General features: G+C 38.6%; 1 protein-coding gene across 1 annotated transcript in view; it reads right to left on the reverse strand.

Moving 5' to 3' along the window:
* Positions 1-17,060, reverse strand: part of LOC128647194 (transmembrane channel-like protein 1) — a 152,513-nt gene that overhangs the window by 15,989 nt on the left and 119,464 nt on the right. The window contains exon 13 of the mRNA XM_053699976.1: positions 3,417-3,484. Within this exon, the coding sequence (XP_053555951.1) occupies positions 3,417-3,484 (68 nt within the window). The remainder of the gene's footprint in view (positions 1-3,416; positions 3,485-17,060) is intronic.

The following is a 17,060-nucleotide window of genomic DNA, read 5'->3' on the forward strand; positions in this document are numbered from 1 at the left end:
TTATATCAGCAATTAAGAATTGAATTGCAAAAGACCTTTATACAAAGTTAAGGGCTAGATTACAAATGGCGCGGTAAAATGAGTTTTCATGAAGGGACAGTCTAGTCCAAAACAAATTTTCATTATTCAGATAGGGCATGTAATTTTAAACAATTTTCAAATTTACATCTATCAGCAATTTTGTTTTGTTCTTTTGGTATTCTTAGTTGAAAGCTAAACCTAGAAGGTTCATATGCTTATTTCTAAGCCCTTGAAGGCTTAGAAATAAGGGTGTTAGTTCATGTGTTTCATATAGAAAACACTGTGCTCATGCACGTGGAGTTCCTTGGAGCCAGCACTGATTGGCTAAAATGCAAGTCTGTCAAAAGAACTGAAATAAGGGGCAGTTTGCAGAGGCTTAGATACAAGGTAATCACAGAGATAAAAAGTGTATTAATATAACTGTGTTGGTTATGCAAAACTAGGGAATGGGTAATAAAGGGATTATCTATCTTTTAAAACAATAAATATTTTAAATATTCTGGTGTACACTGTCCCTTTAAGTTTTTTGGGCTAAAATCCTAACTGAGATTATTGAGTGCATGTGCATGTATCCACCCATAGCAATTAATGGAGAGAAAAAAAGACACACCCGACTATCGCGCAAACACGATTGCATTTTCGCATTCCCCATAAAAGTCAATGGAGAGAAACATTTTTGAAAAAACCTAACACCCATAGCGCAAACAAAATAACATATTCACATTAGCAAATGCAAAATATTTACAGTAAATACATAGATAAAATATGAATATTATTAAATATGAATATTTCATAAATATGTTTTTTCATGTTTTATCTCTGGTTAATTTTTAGAGCGCTAATTGTTGTAGCAATAACCAGCCATTTGCCATTTACGGGTGCGCGATAAATTAGCACTCACCTTGTAATCTAACCCTATATAAACTACCAAAATGAAATACACATTTATAAGTGAGAGCATAAGAACCCTACAAGAGCTGAACAAGGGTTTAAAAAAAGTGTGAACAAAGTCTTATAAAGCAGGTGTATATAATTTACTGTTACTCTTGTTGTATTTATGATATCCCTAGTTAAACATGTGATCTGTCTACATGATCCTCTACATTTTCTCATGCCTGTTAAATTAAACTTACCTCTTCTTACATAGCCCCTTCTCTACTTTCAATACCTCACCTCTTATGAGGTTCTTATGAGTGATTCTAAAACCAACCGACCTATACCACATAATAGACAAACCCTGCCCATCTTTCATCATTCTTTGTTACCTCCTCATACCCTACAGGACTTTTTTAGAACTGCATCTATTCTGTGGAATTCCCTGCTTTGTTATACAAGACTTGCCTCACGTTTTCAAAGCTTTAGGCATTCCTTAAATACAAAATGTGTCTAGCGATGCATATAACCTACAGTGAGTTATTACTTATCTTAAAAGATCAGTCTTTTTTATTATCCTTTCCCTTTTGTACTCCCATTTGCATGTAAGCTCATTAAAGGACCAGTCAATACAGTAGATTTGCATAATCAGCAAATGCATGATAAAAAGACAATGCAATAGCACTTAGTCTGACCTTCAAATAAGTAGTTGTTTTTTTTTTCTGACAAATTTCAAAGTTATATCTATTTCCACTCCTCACTCCTGTGACAGCCATCAGTCAATCACAATGCATATATGTACCATGTGACAGCCATCAGTCAATCACAATGCATATATGTACCATGTGACAGCCATCAGTCAATCACAATGCATATACGTACCATGTGACAGCCATCAGTCAATCACAATGCATATATGTACCATGTGACAGCCATCAGTCAATCACAATGCATATACGTACCATGTGACAGCCATCAGTCAATCACAAATGCATATACGTACCATGTGACAGCCATCAGTCAATCACAAATGCATATACGTACCATGTGACAGCTATCAGCCAATCACAATGCATATACGTATATTCTGTGAATTCTTGCACATGCTCAGTAGGAGTCAGTGACTCAAAAAGTGTAAATATAAAAAGACTGTGCACATTTTGTTAATGGAAGTAAATTGGAAAGATGTTTAAAATTGCATGCTCTATCTGAATCATGAAAGTTTAAAGGGACATGAAACCCAAACATTTTCTTTCATGATTCAGATAGAGCATGCAATTTTTTGTACTTATATTATCTAATTTGCTTTGTATTCTTGGTATCCTTTGTTGAAAAGCCTACCTAGGAAAGCTTAGGAGCTGGGAGCTGGGAGCTATCTGATGATTGGTGGATGCTAATATATACCTGCTATAATTGTATTACTGATGATTTCAGTTAGATTCCAGTAGTGCATTGCTGCTCCTTCAGGAAAGGATACAGAGAGAATAAAGTAAAATAATAATAGAAGTACATTGGAAAGTTGTATGCTTAAGTGTCCCTTTCACCTACTGGTCTGGTATAATGCCAGGCAAGGTGATGTACATCAGAGGGCAAATCAAAGGCATCATCATTTCTATACTAGCCTGTTGTAACCTTTACCATGTCATTGTGACCATAATGTTTGCAGAACTGTGGAATATGTTGGGCCTATTGTAAAGAAATTGCATTATGAAGTAAAACTGTTGCTTTTTATCATTTATCCACTAGATGGCAACATTCTATAGCACTGCATAGATTTTTGTACGTTTCTAAATGTATTCTTTTTCATTTCTCACAATATAATGGGCACCTTTTAAGAAACTAAAAAAAACTTCATAATTACTTTGCAAACAACTCTTTGTCCCCATTCCAATGTGTTTGAAATGCTTTGCATGATATTTCACAATTTTGTTCTAATTTGAGTGAAAACGTTTTACTTTCATCTTGTAATCCGCGTGCAAAATGACAAAAGTTGAGCCCAGTTAGCGTGCGAGGGAGATCGATAAATAGCGATCCACTTGTAATCTAGCCCGTAATATGCTATATTTAATATTGGCATTTCTTAGATTTTGCTGTTCATTTAAAAAAGGCTATAACCATGCATTCCCTGATGTTTAAAGGGGCAATATAGAGTAGGCAATTTCTTTGTATCATTTGTTGAAGAGAATACCTTGGTAGGCTCAGGAGCAGCAATGTACTGCTGGAAGATAGCTGGTGATTGGTAACTGCACATATATGCCTCTTGTCATTGACTCACCCGTTGTTTTCTGATAGCTCCCAGTAATGTATTGCTGCTCTTTCAACAGAGGATACCAAGAGAATGAAGCAAATTTGTTCATAAAGGTAATTTATAGAAAACTGTTTAAAATTGTATACTCTATCTGAATCATGAAACAAACTATGTTTGTTTTTTTGTCCCTTTAAGTAAAATTTAGAATATAAACAATAATATGGTGCAACAGGGTGGTCAGACGTGAACTTTTATATAATCTAGATTTACTTACCAGATCATTCCTTGGTTAAAAATTAATCCTAGAACATTACCACTAATATCAAACTCGCAATAGGATGGCTAGAAAGAAAAATAAATGTATGTATCAGTAAATTTACAAAATGTGTCACATGAAAATATTTCTATTTAAATGTTTTCTTAAATTTTATTAAACAATATTATTATTGTTATTTAAGTGAATTTAGGTAAATCTGAAAGATACTGCAAGTAAAAAAGGCAAAACATGCTTTGCTTTTAAAGTGGTAACAAATGCATATTGTTTTCAAATTTTTACAACACTGAGCACAAGAGTCATTTGTTTTGTTACATAAGCAATGTTGACTCTAATTAGACTCTCTAGCAGTTTTCATTTCGTAATAAAATCACATAAGAAATAACATTCCAAATTAGAAACTTGGGCCATCTTAGATACAGATGAGAACTGTCCACTAGCAAGATCTGCATATAAATGATCCTCCCTATAAAATAATTTCTGCTTTCACCATACACAAAATATGTATTCCACTATTTTACCCCTGTACTAAGCCTTTCCTTAACCCTGGGGTGGACCAGTTTTATACGTTAGCACTTATTACATTTAAACATTATAGTACTTAGTCTTTAACTGCCTAATGTTATTTTTAGCATAAGGGGTTAAATAGACCAGGTATTGCCGACAGAAGCAAGGCAGAGCTTTTTCCACCCAGAGAAGGCAAAGACACCCCAATCAGAGCTCTTAACTATCCCTCCTACTTCCCCTTCTCTCCTAGTAGTCTTATAGCCAAGGATAGGGAAAACGTAAGAGAAATAAAGGGGTAAAGAGGTGCGAAACTGTGACTGGCACCATCAGAAATAAACGGGCAGGGTCGCTGAGTCCTTACTACCAAGAAACAAAATAATTTATCACGTAAGAATACATTTTGTTTTCCTTCTAATGATGGTGAGAGTCCACAAGAATATTAGTCTTGGGAACCAATATCAAAGCTGTGTAATCCATGGAAATCGAGGGTGGGACAAATGGAAGGCAGGCACCTAGTTACAAGGTGTTACGGTTGCCTCCAGGCTGGCTGGAAGTTGGACCGTAGAAAAGGATGCTCCTAGCGCTCACCAAAGGATCATCAGCACCGTAGACACTATAACTACTGCGTAGCCACCATACGTAATGCAGACTCTACGAACCACCGCTGCTGGGCTGGTATCTCGCCATCTGCTCTGCGCCCTGGACCTACGACCAGGCTCCAGTAGGTGAACCTCTTCCTTCTGTACAGCGAAGCAGGATCAGGAACAAGAGCTCTTAAAGGAGCTCAGTAGCTAAGGGAGTATATAGAGCATAGCAATCCCTGTAGTGATTTAAGCTGTCCCCTACAAACATGAGTCAAGGCTGCAAGTTAGAGGGTCAGAATAGGTCTGATGTGCTGGAACACACAGCCTGCTTTTTATTGAGGTTACATGCAAAAAAGACACTCTCAGGGGGAGGCATAAAATCCCCAATCACACATTTGATACATTTAGATAGAGACAACGCCCTTTGACAGGCCACAACATTACTTCAGCAGATAACAAGTTACACACAATAAAACAATGCAGTCCACCTTATCACTAGCAGTCTGATTAGACAATGGGAAAGTTTATCACTAAACTTAATTAGAGCTGATCCCAGCAAACTTGCATTTAGAAAGCTTCTTGAAGCTGAACAAAATTTAACTCTTTAGTTTTGACCGAAGGGTCTGTCACATAGCACTTAATGGCACACAATGAAAACGAATGCTTTTGTAACAGTGCTCCCTTTCTGTGGAACACTCTGCCTGTGTGGTACTTGGTTCAGTAAGCCCTATTTACTGAACCAAGTGGGAGAAAGCCAGGGACAAGTTATTTTACAGGTCTGGGGGCATAGTCTTAAAGGGGCATTGTTCACCAAAGTCACAATATGTCCCCAGACGGTTCCTAAAGGGCCATACACACCCAATAAAAGTTAATATGTTTTCAGGGGCACAATCTTCCAGGGGCCATAGTCATGAGGAAGGAGGCTGGCAAATAGGCTTCTCCAAAATCCAGGGAAGCAGGGCAATTTTCCGTTTAAAGGGCCAGTTGCAAATAGCAGTTTGTAACACAAGGCACCACAGTTTGAAGGACCTTCTTGCCAAATGCTGCCTCCGCCATGGAAAAAAAATCAAATTGATAAAATTTTGTGAAGGTATGCAGGGAGGACCAAGTTGCAGCCTTGCTGATCTGTTCCACTGAAGCCTCATTCTTGAAGACCCAGGAAGTTGATACAGAATGAATGAAATGGGCAGTAATACAGGCAGGTGGATTTAATGCCCTAACAACATTTAAATTGTGCCACAACATCTCCTTAGAGGACATAAAGAAGGTACAAGAATCTCCTGATCGATGTTGTCTGCCAACACCACTTTTGGAAGAAAATATAATTTAGTTCTAAACACAGCCTTATCCAGATCGAACACTAATTAAGATGAATCACAAGCAAGAGCAGGCAGCTGAGAAACTCTAAGAGCTAAAGAAATAGCTAGCAAAAACAACACCTTTCATGATAACAACTTTATATCCAAAAAATAAATAGGTTCAAAAGAAGCTCCATGGAGGAGCAATAGGCTTGACAACAGGTCTAATTCTGCTCAGCGCCTACACAAAAGACTGAATATCTGGTAACCAAGCCAATTTCCGGTGTAATAAAACTTAAAGTACCAATACCTGGTCCTTAAGGGAACTAGTCAATAAACCCTTATCAAGGCCCTCCTGAAGGAGCTTCAAAATCTGTGGGATTCTCACTGAATGCCAGGAGCAACCCCAGATCTGCGTACCAGGTTCTGCATGGCCACACAGGAGCTATGAGGAATTCTGAAACATTCTCCTGCTTGATCCGTGCAATTACCTGCGGAAGAAGAACTATTGGAGGAAACGAATAAAGTAGCTTATTATGCCAAGGAGCCGCTAAGGCATTGGTCAACTCCACCTGTGGGTCTCAAGATCGCAAGTCATACCTTGGCAGCTTGCAGTTTAGGCAAGATACCATGAGATCTCTCTCCAAAGCTCCCAAACAGTCCACAAGCTGATTGAAGACCTCTAGATTGAGAAACAATTACCCAGAGTGAAAATCCCAATGTCTTAAATAATCTGGCTCCTTATTCTCTACTCCTGGAATGTGAATGACTGAGATCAGGCATTGATGATCCTCTGTCCATGTCAGGATGCGGGACAACTCCTTTATCGCTAAGGAGCTGCGTGTTCCTCCCTGATGGTTTATGTATGCCACAGTTGTAATGTTGTCTGATTGAAATCAAATAAATGAGAGACAGAGTCCAGACAGAAATTCTCAATGGTCACCTCTCCATCTGAGCTAGACAGTGATTTGTCCAAATAAGATTCCTGAGACTGCCTGACAAATGAAGGACCAGCATAACTACTACCTTTAGAACCTGAAGAACAATGGTTAAGCTTGCGCTTACTTGCAGGCGGCATAGCCTCAAGTGCCCCAGAAATTGCATATTGTAATTGGGATTTTAAATCTGGGGTAAATTCAATTATGCCACCCTGAGTAATGAACACAGGTGGACACCCCAGAGTAGTATGTGTAGTGGAACCCTGAGAATGAGACTTCAGGACATTACTAAGTAAGAGCTGCAAAGCTGAGCTGGCAGGCATACTGAATACTGCGCTGCAAGGTGAAACAGGGAGGCAGAGAGCGTGCCTAAGCTGTCCTGTGGTGGGAAATAACTGTTAACTCTTTCCTCACCCAGAACAGAAACAGTGTGCTGCTTCTCCTCTGAATCAGAATCACTGCCACTTCCTTCCTGCACCAGAGTAGCGAACACATGACCAGTGCCTGAGGTACCCGAGCCGGGATGACTTAAAGGGCCAAAACCAGAGTCACCCAAAGTGTACAAAAACAGCACACATCCACATAAATAAACAAGTAATTTGCCCCAGAGAATATCCTATGTTCAGATAGGCCAATGGTTACACTTGGTTAAGATGTGCACAAACCTCCAACTGTGCACAACCTTTACTTAATGTATAATGTTACTAGCATGTACACGGAGAGGCAGAGAGCCAAATTAGGACTTACCATGTCCACAGCGATACCTCCCTGAGGAAGCCGATCGCTTACCTCTATTTGCCCTGCATTATCCTCATGCAGACATACCCTGAGTGGCATATTCTTAGTCCATATTGGGACTTACAGCTTAGACCTCATTGGCAAGTACATGTCTAACCAACAGAAGGAGGCTTATGAAGTTCTCAGCGACACCCATGGCTTGCTGATTAGCAAAACTCTATGGGAGAGCATTATATGCACAGCCATACCTTCCCTAACCCTCTCTTCCAAGAACTATCCATTGCAGAACACCTTTATTCATGTATTCTCCTAGACAAGGCAAGGAACTACTGGGAGGAAAGGAGGAAAGTAGGAGTGATAGTTAAAGGGACAGTCAACACCAGAATTTTTGTTGTTTTAAAAGATAGATAATCCCTTTATTACCCATTCCCCAGTTTTGCATAACCAACACAGTTATATTAATATACTTTTTACTTCTGTGATTACATTGTATCTAAGCATCTTCTGACAGCTCCCTGATCACATGACATTTTATTTATTATCTGTTGACTTTCATTTTAGCCAATTAGTGCAGTGTCTGCCACAATCCACGGGCGTGCTCACAATGTTATCTATAGGGTTTACCTGAACTAGCTCTCCCCTGCTGTGAAAAGCAAATACAAAAGCATGTGATTAGAGGCGGCCTTCAAAGGTTTAGAAATTATCATATGAGCCTTCCTAGGTCTAGCTTTCAACTAAGAATACCAAAAGAACAAAGCAAAATTGGTGATAAAAGTAAATTGGAAAGTTGTTTAAAATTACATGTCCTATTTGAAACATTAAAGGTTTTTTTGGACTTAACTGTCCCTTTAAGAGCTCTGGTTTGGGGTGTCTTTGCCTCCTCCTGGTAGCCAGGTGTTGAAATCCCAAGAGTAAGATTCTCATGGACTCTCACTACCATTAAAAAGGAAGACTAGTGCTATTAGAGGGTTAAAAACTCCTTAAGAATATGTGACATACAGGTCCTGTCCATGTCATTAAAGGGACAGTCTAGTCAAAATTAAACTTTCATGATTCAGATAGGGCATGCAATTTTAAACAACTTTCCAATTTACTTCTATTATCTAATTTGCTTAATTCTTTAGATATCCTTTGTTGAAGAAATAGCAATGCACATGTGTGAGCCAATCACACAAGGCCTTTATATGCAGCAACCAATCAGCAGCTACTGAGCATATCTAGATATGCTTTTCAAGAAGTGATATCAAGAGAATGAAGCAAATTAGATAATAGAAGTAAATTAGAAAGTTGTTTATAATGACATGCTCTTTCTAAATCACGAAAGAAAAAAATTGGGTTTCATGTCCCTTTAAGAGGTTAATTAATCAACATAAATCAAACATCATATATTGTTTGTGACTCACACAATTTAATTTGGCCGAAAAAAATATGTAAAAGCCTGCATCCAGAATAATTTATATATTTGTCCATGTGTCATTTGTTTAGCACACGTAAATACTAGTGTGCAACAAATATTTTTTTCAAAATTTAGCAATCAAAAACTTCATGGTTCCACATTTAGCATCAACTCCCCATCCAGAAACAGAAAAAATATCAATTTATACATCCAGGGGTCGATCCGATATAGATCGTAGTTTGCGGCGCAAGCGAGGGAACCCGCGTCGCCCGCAGTTTCAGCTCGCAACTCGAGCTATCCCATATATGTCGCCGTCAGATGCTAACGTGCCGTAAGTCTGACAAACCAGCGATGTCCAGAAATCTGCGCAAGTACAAATTTCTGGCGTCGCCAGTGACTTGCGGCACGTTAGAAACTGCCGGCGCCTACAAAACCTGACTAAAGTCTAAATCACCCGCACTGTCTAACACCCCTCCCTAACATAGCCCAACACATCTAACCCTCTATCCGCTATTCCCCCTCACTAGCCTAACAATAAAATATGTATTAACCCCTAAACCGCCGCTCCCGGAGCCCGCCGCTACCTAATAAAGTTATTAACCCCTAAACTGCCGCCAGCTATATTAAATCTATAACCCCCTAAAGTGAGCCCCTACCCCGCCGCTATCTATTTTAAAATTATTAACCCCTAATCTAATCCCCCTACCCCGCCGCCATCTATATTAAATTATTTAACCCCTAAAATACTAAACTATCCCTACCACTAAACCTAAGTCTAACCCTACAAATAGCCCTGAAAAGGGCTTTTTGCGTGGCATTGCCCCAAAGTAACAGCTCTTTTGCCAGCCCTTAAAAGGGCTTTTGGAGGGGCTTTGTCACAAAGTAAACTGCTCTTTTGCCTACAATCTACATCCCCCTACACCGCGGCCACCTATAATAAATGTATTAACCTCTAATCTAATCCCCCTACACCGCCGCCAGCTATATTAACTATATTAACCCTAATTATATTAGGGTTAATATAGTTAATATAGTTATTATATTATATATATTAACTATATTAACCCTAATTATATTAGGGTTAATATAGTTAATATCGTTATTATATTATATATATATATATATAAAGTATAATAACCCTATCTAACTCTAACATCCCTAACTAAACTCTTATTAAAATAAATCTAATATTAATATTATTAATTAAAATATTCCTATTTAAATCTAAATACTTACCTATAAAATAAACCCTAAGATAGCTACAATATAATTAATAATTACATTATAGCTATGTTAGGGTTTATATTTATTTTACAGGTAAATTGTTAATTATTTTAACTAGGTATAATAGCTATTAAATAGTTATTAACTATTTAATAGCTACCTAGTTAAAATAATTACCCAATTACCTGTAAAATAAATCCTAACCTAAGTTACAAATACACCTACACTATCAATAAATTAAATAAACTACAAATATCTATCTAAAAATACAATTAAATAAACTAAACTAAATTACAAAAACAAACAAACACTAAGGGCTCCATGTACTAAGCCGTCAATTCATCCGTCATTGTAGACGCGGATAAACTCGCCGTTACTCGCCGCGGGCGAAATGGTGTCCGCTGTCGCTATGTACTAATATTCCCCCAATAAATAGACAAGTCTAGCCCGCCGCGAGCAGTTGCGGATTGTTGATAAATTTGACGCCTCGCTCGCCGCGACTAAGCTGATGGTACTTAACTTTCAGTTGAATTGTCTGGCCAATTATTAACACGTGACATGCAAGGTGTCACGAACATCATAGTAGTCGCGGGAATAGAATTTTGCTCCTATAAAAGTTCAACTTATCTAAACAACTTTATTATTGTTCAAAATTTTTTGAAGAGTGATAACAGAGCGTTATTTTTGTAATATTTATTTACAATTTGGATATGGCTTCATCTGGATCTGATAATATATAAATATTAATATAAAAATAATTATAAAGATTGACAACTAAGAATACAAATTTAAATAGATTACTCTTTAATTACAGTCGACAAATTGGGCGCAATTTATGTACATGGAAATGAGAGACAAATTAGACGCCAGTTATGCTGTAAGTACAATGCTGATATTACTGCCTTTTATATATGTCTAGACTGGCGTCTAGATTGACTTTCCTATTGTTTTGTACCTTGCCCGCCACCTAAAAGGTGGCGAGGCAAAAATAGCGAGGTGGGAGCGGAAATTGTAGCGAGCGGACAAATAGATTTTTTAGTACATTCGTTTTTTGGCGAGTTGGTGGTCAAATGTGTCTAATTACAGTGAAAAATGGAGCGGTAGCGAGGTTTGGCGGATAAGTACGCTCGCAATTTTAAAGATGCAAGTTTTAACATAATTGACGGCTTTGTACATATCAGTTTGCGAGTTTTGACGCGAGATTTGTTGCGGGTAGCTCGCTGACTGCTTAGTACATGGAGCCCCAAATTACAAAAAATAAAAAAAAGATTACATGATTTTTAAGCTAATTACACCTATTCTAAGCCCCCTAATAAAATAATAAAGCCCCCCAAAATAAAAAAATTCACTACCCTATTCTAAATTAAAACAAATTCAAAGCTCTTTTACCTTACCAGCCCTTAAAAGGGCCTTTTGTGGGGGCATGTCCCAAAGAAAACTGCTCTTTTGCCTGCAAAAAACCCACAATACCACCCCCCAACATTACAACCCACCACCCACATACCCCTAATCTAACCCAAACCCCCTTTAAATAAACCTAACACTACCCCCCCTGAAGATCTCCCTACCTTGTATTCACCCCGCCGGGCAGAACTCCTCATCCGATCCGGGCGATGTGTTCCAGCAAGCGGCAGTGAAGTCTTCTTCCATCCGGGCGATGTCTTGAAGCAAGCGGCAGAGAGTCTTCTTCCATCGGCGATGTCTTCAAGCAAATCGGCATCTTCAATCTTCTTTCTTCGCTCCTCCACCGCGGAGCATCCTTCCGGCACGACGACTTCCCGACGAATGAGGTTCCTTTAAATGACGTCATCCAAGATGGCGTCCGTCGAATTCCGATTGGCTGATAGGATTCTATCAGCCAATCGGAATTAAGGTAGAAAAATCTGATTGGCTGATTGAATCAGCCAATCAGATTCAAGTTCAATCCGATTGGCTGATTGGTTCACATCGCCCGGATCGGATGAGGAGTTCTGCCCGGCGGGGTGAATACAAGGTAGGGAGATCTTCAGGGGGGGTAGTGTTAGGTTTATTTAAGGGGGGTTTGGGTTAGATTAGGGGTATGTGGGTGGTGGGTTGTAATGTTGGGGGGTGGTATTGTGTTTTTTTTTGCAGGCAAAAGAGCAGTTTTCTTTGGGGCATGCCCCCACAAAAGGCCCTTTTAAGGGCTGGTAAGGTAAAAGAGCTTTGAACTTGTTTTAATTTAGAATAGGGTAGGGAATTTTTTTATTTTGGGGGGCTTTATTATTTTATTAGGGGGCTTAGAATAGGTGTAATTAGCTTAAAAATCATGTAATTTTTTTTTTTTTTTTGTAATTTAGTGTTTTGTTTTTTTTTGTAATTTAGTTTAGTTTATTTAATTGTATTTTTAGATAGATATTTGTAGTTTATTTAATTTATTGATAGTGTAGGTGTATTTGTAACTTAGGTTAGGATTTATTTTACAGGTAATTGGGTAATTATTTTAACTAGGTAGCTATTAAATAGGTAATAACTATTCAATAGCTATTATACCTAGTTAAAATAATTAACAATTTACCTGTAAAATAAATATAAACCCTAACATAGCTATAATGTAATTATTAATTACATTGTAGCTATCTTAGGGTTTATTTTATAGGTAAGTATTTAGATTTAAATAGGAATATTTTAGTTTATAATATGAATTAGATTTATTTAATAAGAATTTAGTTAGGGGTGTTAGGGTTAGATAGAGTTAATATAGTTAATATGAATACTATAGTAACTATATTAACTATATTAACCCTAATATAATTAGGGTTAATATAGTTAATATATATAATGTAATAACTATATTAACTATAATATACTTAGGGTTAATATAGATAATATAGCTGGAGGCGGGGTAGGTAGATTAAATTAGGGGTTAATAATTTTAATATAAATGGCGGCGGTGTAAGGGGTTCACATTAGGGGATAGATCAGTTAGATGGTGGCGGTTTTAGGGGCTCACAGTAGGGGGTTAGTTTATGTAGATGGCGACGGTTTAGGGGTTAAATACTTTATTAGGGATTGCGGCGGGGGATCGCGGTTGACAGGGAGATAGACATTGCGCATGCGTTAGGTGTTAGGTTTATTTTAGCAGCCAGTTTAGGGAGTTACGGGGCTCCAATAGTCAGCGTAAGGCTTCTTACGGCTGCTTTTTGTGGCGAGGTGAAAATGGAGTAAGATTTCTCCATTTTTGCCACGTAAGTCCTTACGCTGTATATAGGATACCAAACTGCGTGGGTTTGGTATACCTGCCTATGGCCCAAAAAACTACGGGCGACGGCAGAAATATACGAGCGTAACTTCTAGGTTACGCCGTATATAGGATACCAAACCTGCGCAAATATTGGCGTCGCCAGCTTTTGCGGGAGACGATTTTTATCAGATCGACCCCCCAGTTCTTAAAGATTTGTGGAAAATTATATCTGTAATCATTTGGGTATTCTGAATAATTATGGGTTCTGCCATAGACTTTTCTCTATAGACAAAAAAATAAATTATATATATATATATATATATATATATATATATACACACACACATATATATATATATATATATATATATATATATATATATATACATATATATATATATATATATATATATATATATATATATATATACAGTGGGTATTGAAAAGTATCAAGATAATCACATTTTGTTGCTTTGTAGCGTGAAATAAAGACAGACACAGTTTTGGTTTATCCAGTTGTAATTACTCAGTGCAACTTATAACATCCAAGTGAAAGATATAACACCAACCTATAAGGCAAAAATAAAGACAATTCAAAAACAGAATCACTGAGTTGCAAAAAGGATCACCCCATTGTGTCAGTATTTTGTTGAACCACATTTTGCTTTAATTAGTCTTTAGTCTGTTGGGATATGTCTCTACTGACTTTGCACATCTAGACTGTGCAATATTTGCCCGCTCTTCTTTGAAGAACTGCTCCAGTTCCATTACATTTGATGGTGACCGTTTGTGGACTGCAGTCTTCAAGTAAGGCCACAGATATTCAATGGGGTTTAAGTCTGGGCTCTGACTAGGCCATACAAGGACATTCACCTTTTTTTCCTTTAACCACTCTGTGTTCATTTTTGCTGTGTGCTTTGGGTCATCACATACATTGATAACTTCCTGGCAGAGGGTAGCAGATTTTCCTCAAGAATTTGAGGGTATTTTGCCCCATCCAGTGCCTGCTGCAGAGTGCTCCAGTGCCTGCTGCAGAGAAACACCCCCATGACAGGATATTGCCACCTCTATGCTTTACTGTAGGTATGGTGTTATTTGGATGTTGAGCTGTATTGGATTTCCTCCAGACATTGTTTGATGTTGAGGCCAAATAATTCCTTTTTTAGTCTCATCTGACCATAACACCTTTTTCCATGTGGCCTCAGAATCTCCTAGGTGTCTTATGGCAAAGCTCAGTCGTGACTGCATGTGGCCTTTCTTGAGGAGTGGCTTTTTTTCTTGCAACCCTTCCTATACAAGCCACATTTGTGGAGAATTTGTGATATTGTTGTCACATGCACACAATGACCACTATTTGTCATAAATTCCTGCAACTTCTTCAGAATTGCTATGAGCCTCTTGGTAGCCTCTCTGACCAGTTTCCTCCTGTCGCCTTCATCCAGTTTGAAGCAACGTCCTGATCCAGAGAGGGTCTGTATTGTACCAAATACCTTCAACTTCTTAATAATAGACTTTACTGTGCTTCTAGACATTAATAAAGCCTTTGACATATTCTTGTATCCATTTCCTGACTTGTGCCTGTCCACAACATTATCCCAGAGATATTTTGATAGTACCTTCCCACTCATAGTTGATTGTTTGCTTCAGTTGCACTACCAGGGACTGAGATGCTCCAGGAAAGCTCTTTTCATTCTGAGCTAATAAATATGTCCATAGCTGATCACATTTGAAGGTCAAATGGCTTTGTGTGTGCCGTTGAGAAGGTGATTAGCTACACCTGATTAAGTTTACAAGTAATTTTAGGAGGGGGTGATCCTTTTTTGCAACTGAGTGATTCTGTTTTTTAATTGTATTTACTTTTTCCTGACGTGGTGTTATATCTTTCACTTGGATGTTATAAGTTGCATTAAGTAATTACAACTGGATAAACAAAAACTGCGTCTGTCTTTATTTCAGGCTGCAAAGCAACAACATATGATTAATATATATATATATATATATATATATATATATATATATATATATATATATATATATTGTGACAGAACCCAAGGCATAGTAATGGAAGGTGTCTATATTCCCTCAAAAGTGCTGCAGTGCTCCACCCCGCAGTTTGCAGGTAGCACATTATGTCAAAAAGTCCAGTCCAGGAATTCTGTCTGACTCAGCTAGCTACTCACCTGCATATGGTAATTGACAGCAGGTGCTAATAAAATCCCCAGTCAGGGTTTGAGAGGTAGATTTTTGCCAGCAGTAAAGGAAAACTGCAAACACTCTCCTGAGAGACTGAGAGGAATTATCTCTAAAGGACAAAGTTTGAAAGGTCTGTGCAATATTACTTTTGTGAAAAGCTACTTAGTGCAGACAGTTGTACTTGTTAGTAAGTGCTCAGTGGAGCAAGCCTCTTTTGTTTTGTTTATGTTTATTTTGCCTGTTTTTGCCAGACCTGATAATAAACAGACTGTATTTTATAAAGCTACAACCTTGTGTGGTGTTTCCAGCTTTAAGGACTGTGTGTTTCCAAGATCCCAGGTCACATATGGTGGAGAATGCGGGCAACACACTGATAGTCTGTTAAGGAAACAATACCACACTTAAAATGGAGGAAGTTGTAAAGGCTTTACTACAGGCTACGGCCTCACAGCAACAGGCCACTGCCACACAGCAGCAAGCTACTGCCAGCCAGCAAGAAAATATTGCAGTGCTACAAAAACTGGTATTAACACAAAGAGAGGAACAGCAGAATATCACACGTACCATGCAGCAGGAGATTAGAGGCCTATCTGAAAGACTGGGCAGGTGTGCTGCAGAAATTCCACACAGTTCTAAGACTCTGAGAGTGAGTAACTATTTGCAAAAGATGGTGGCTACAGATGATGTGGAGGCTTACCTGATGGCTTTTGAAAGGACAGCCGAAAGAGAAGGGTGGCCTGCGTCTGAATGGGCAAGTCTCCTTGCGCCATTTCTGAGTGGAGAACCTCAGAAGGCATATTATGATTTGGAGCCTGAGCAGGCCAGTGACTATAAAAAGCTAAAAACAGAAATCTTGGCCCGCCTGGGAGTAACGACAGCAGTAAGGGCCCAGCGATTTCACTCCTGGACTTACAGTCAAGACAAAGCCGTGCGGTCACAGATGTTTGACTTGATACATCTTGCCAGGAAATGGCTACAGCCAGAGGTCAACTCAGCTAGTCACATTGTGGAACAGCTCGTGATGGACCGGTTCCTGCGAGGATTGCCTGTTTCCCTGCGGCGGTGGGTCAGCCAGAGTGAACCTAAAACTGCTGACGGTCTAGTTGCCCTGGTGGAACGCTATTTGACTGCCGGAGAGTTTCTACAAATCCCCAACCAGGAAAGACCTAGAACCCCGAAGATCCAGAGTCCCAGTAAATTGGGTAAGACTGTTCCAGGGAAAAGGGGGTATCGGGAGGAGCAGATGGGTTTTTACAACCCAAGGGACATTACAGCAAGGGACAAGAGTTTTGTGAGGCAGGAAGGGTCCACAATAGCCTCAAAGATGTTGTCTAATGCTAATATTAAATGTTTTCAATGTAAAGAGTATGGACATTTTGCAAAGGACTGCCCTGAGAATGATGTTGCTATGGAATGTAATGTTGGCAATATGAGAGACAATTATTCATTGTACACTTGCTCAGTATATGCAATTACCAAAAATGATTGTTTAAATGGCCACCCTTGGTGCACTGTAAGGGTGGAGGGAAATGAAATTAAAGCTTTGCTGGACTCTGGTAGCATG

This window comes from Bombina bombina, chromosome 2 (genome assembly GCF_027579735.1).
Source record: "Bombina bombina isolate aBomBom1 chromosome 2, aBomBom1.pri, whole genome shotgun sequence".
NCBI lineage: Eukaryota > Metazoa > Chordata > Amphibia > Anura > Bombinatoridae > Bombina > Bombina bombina.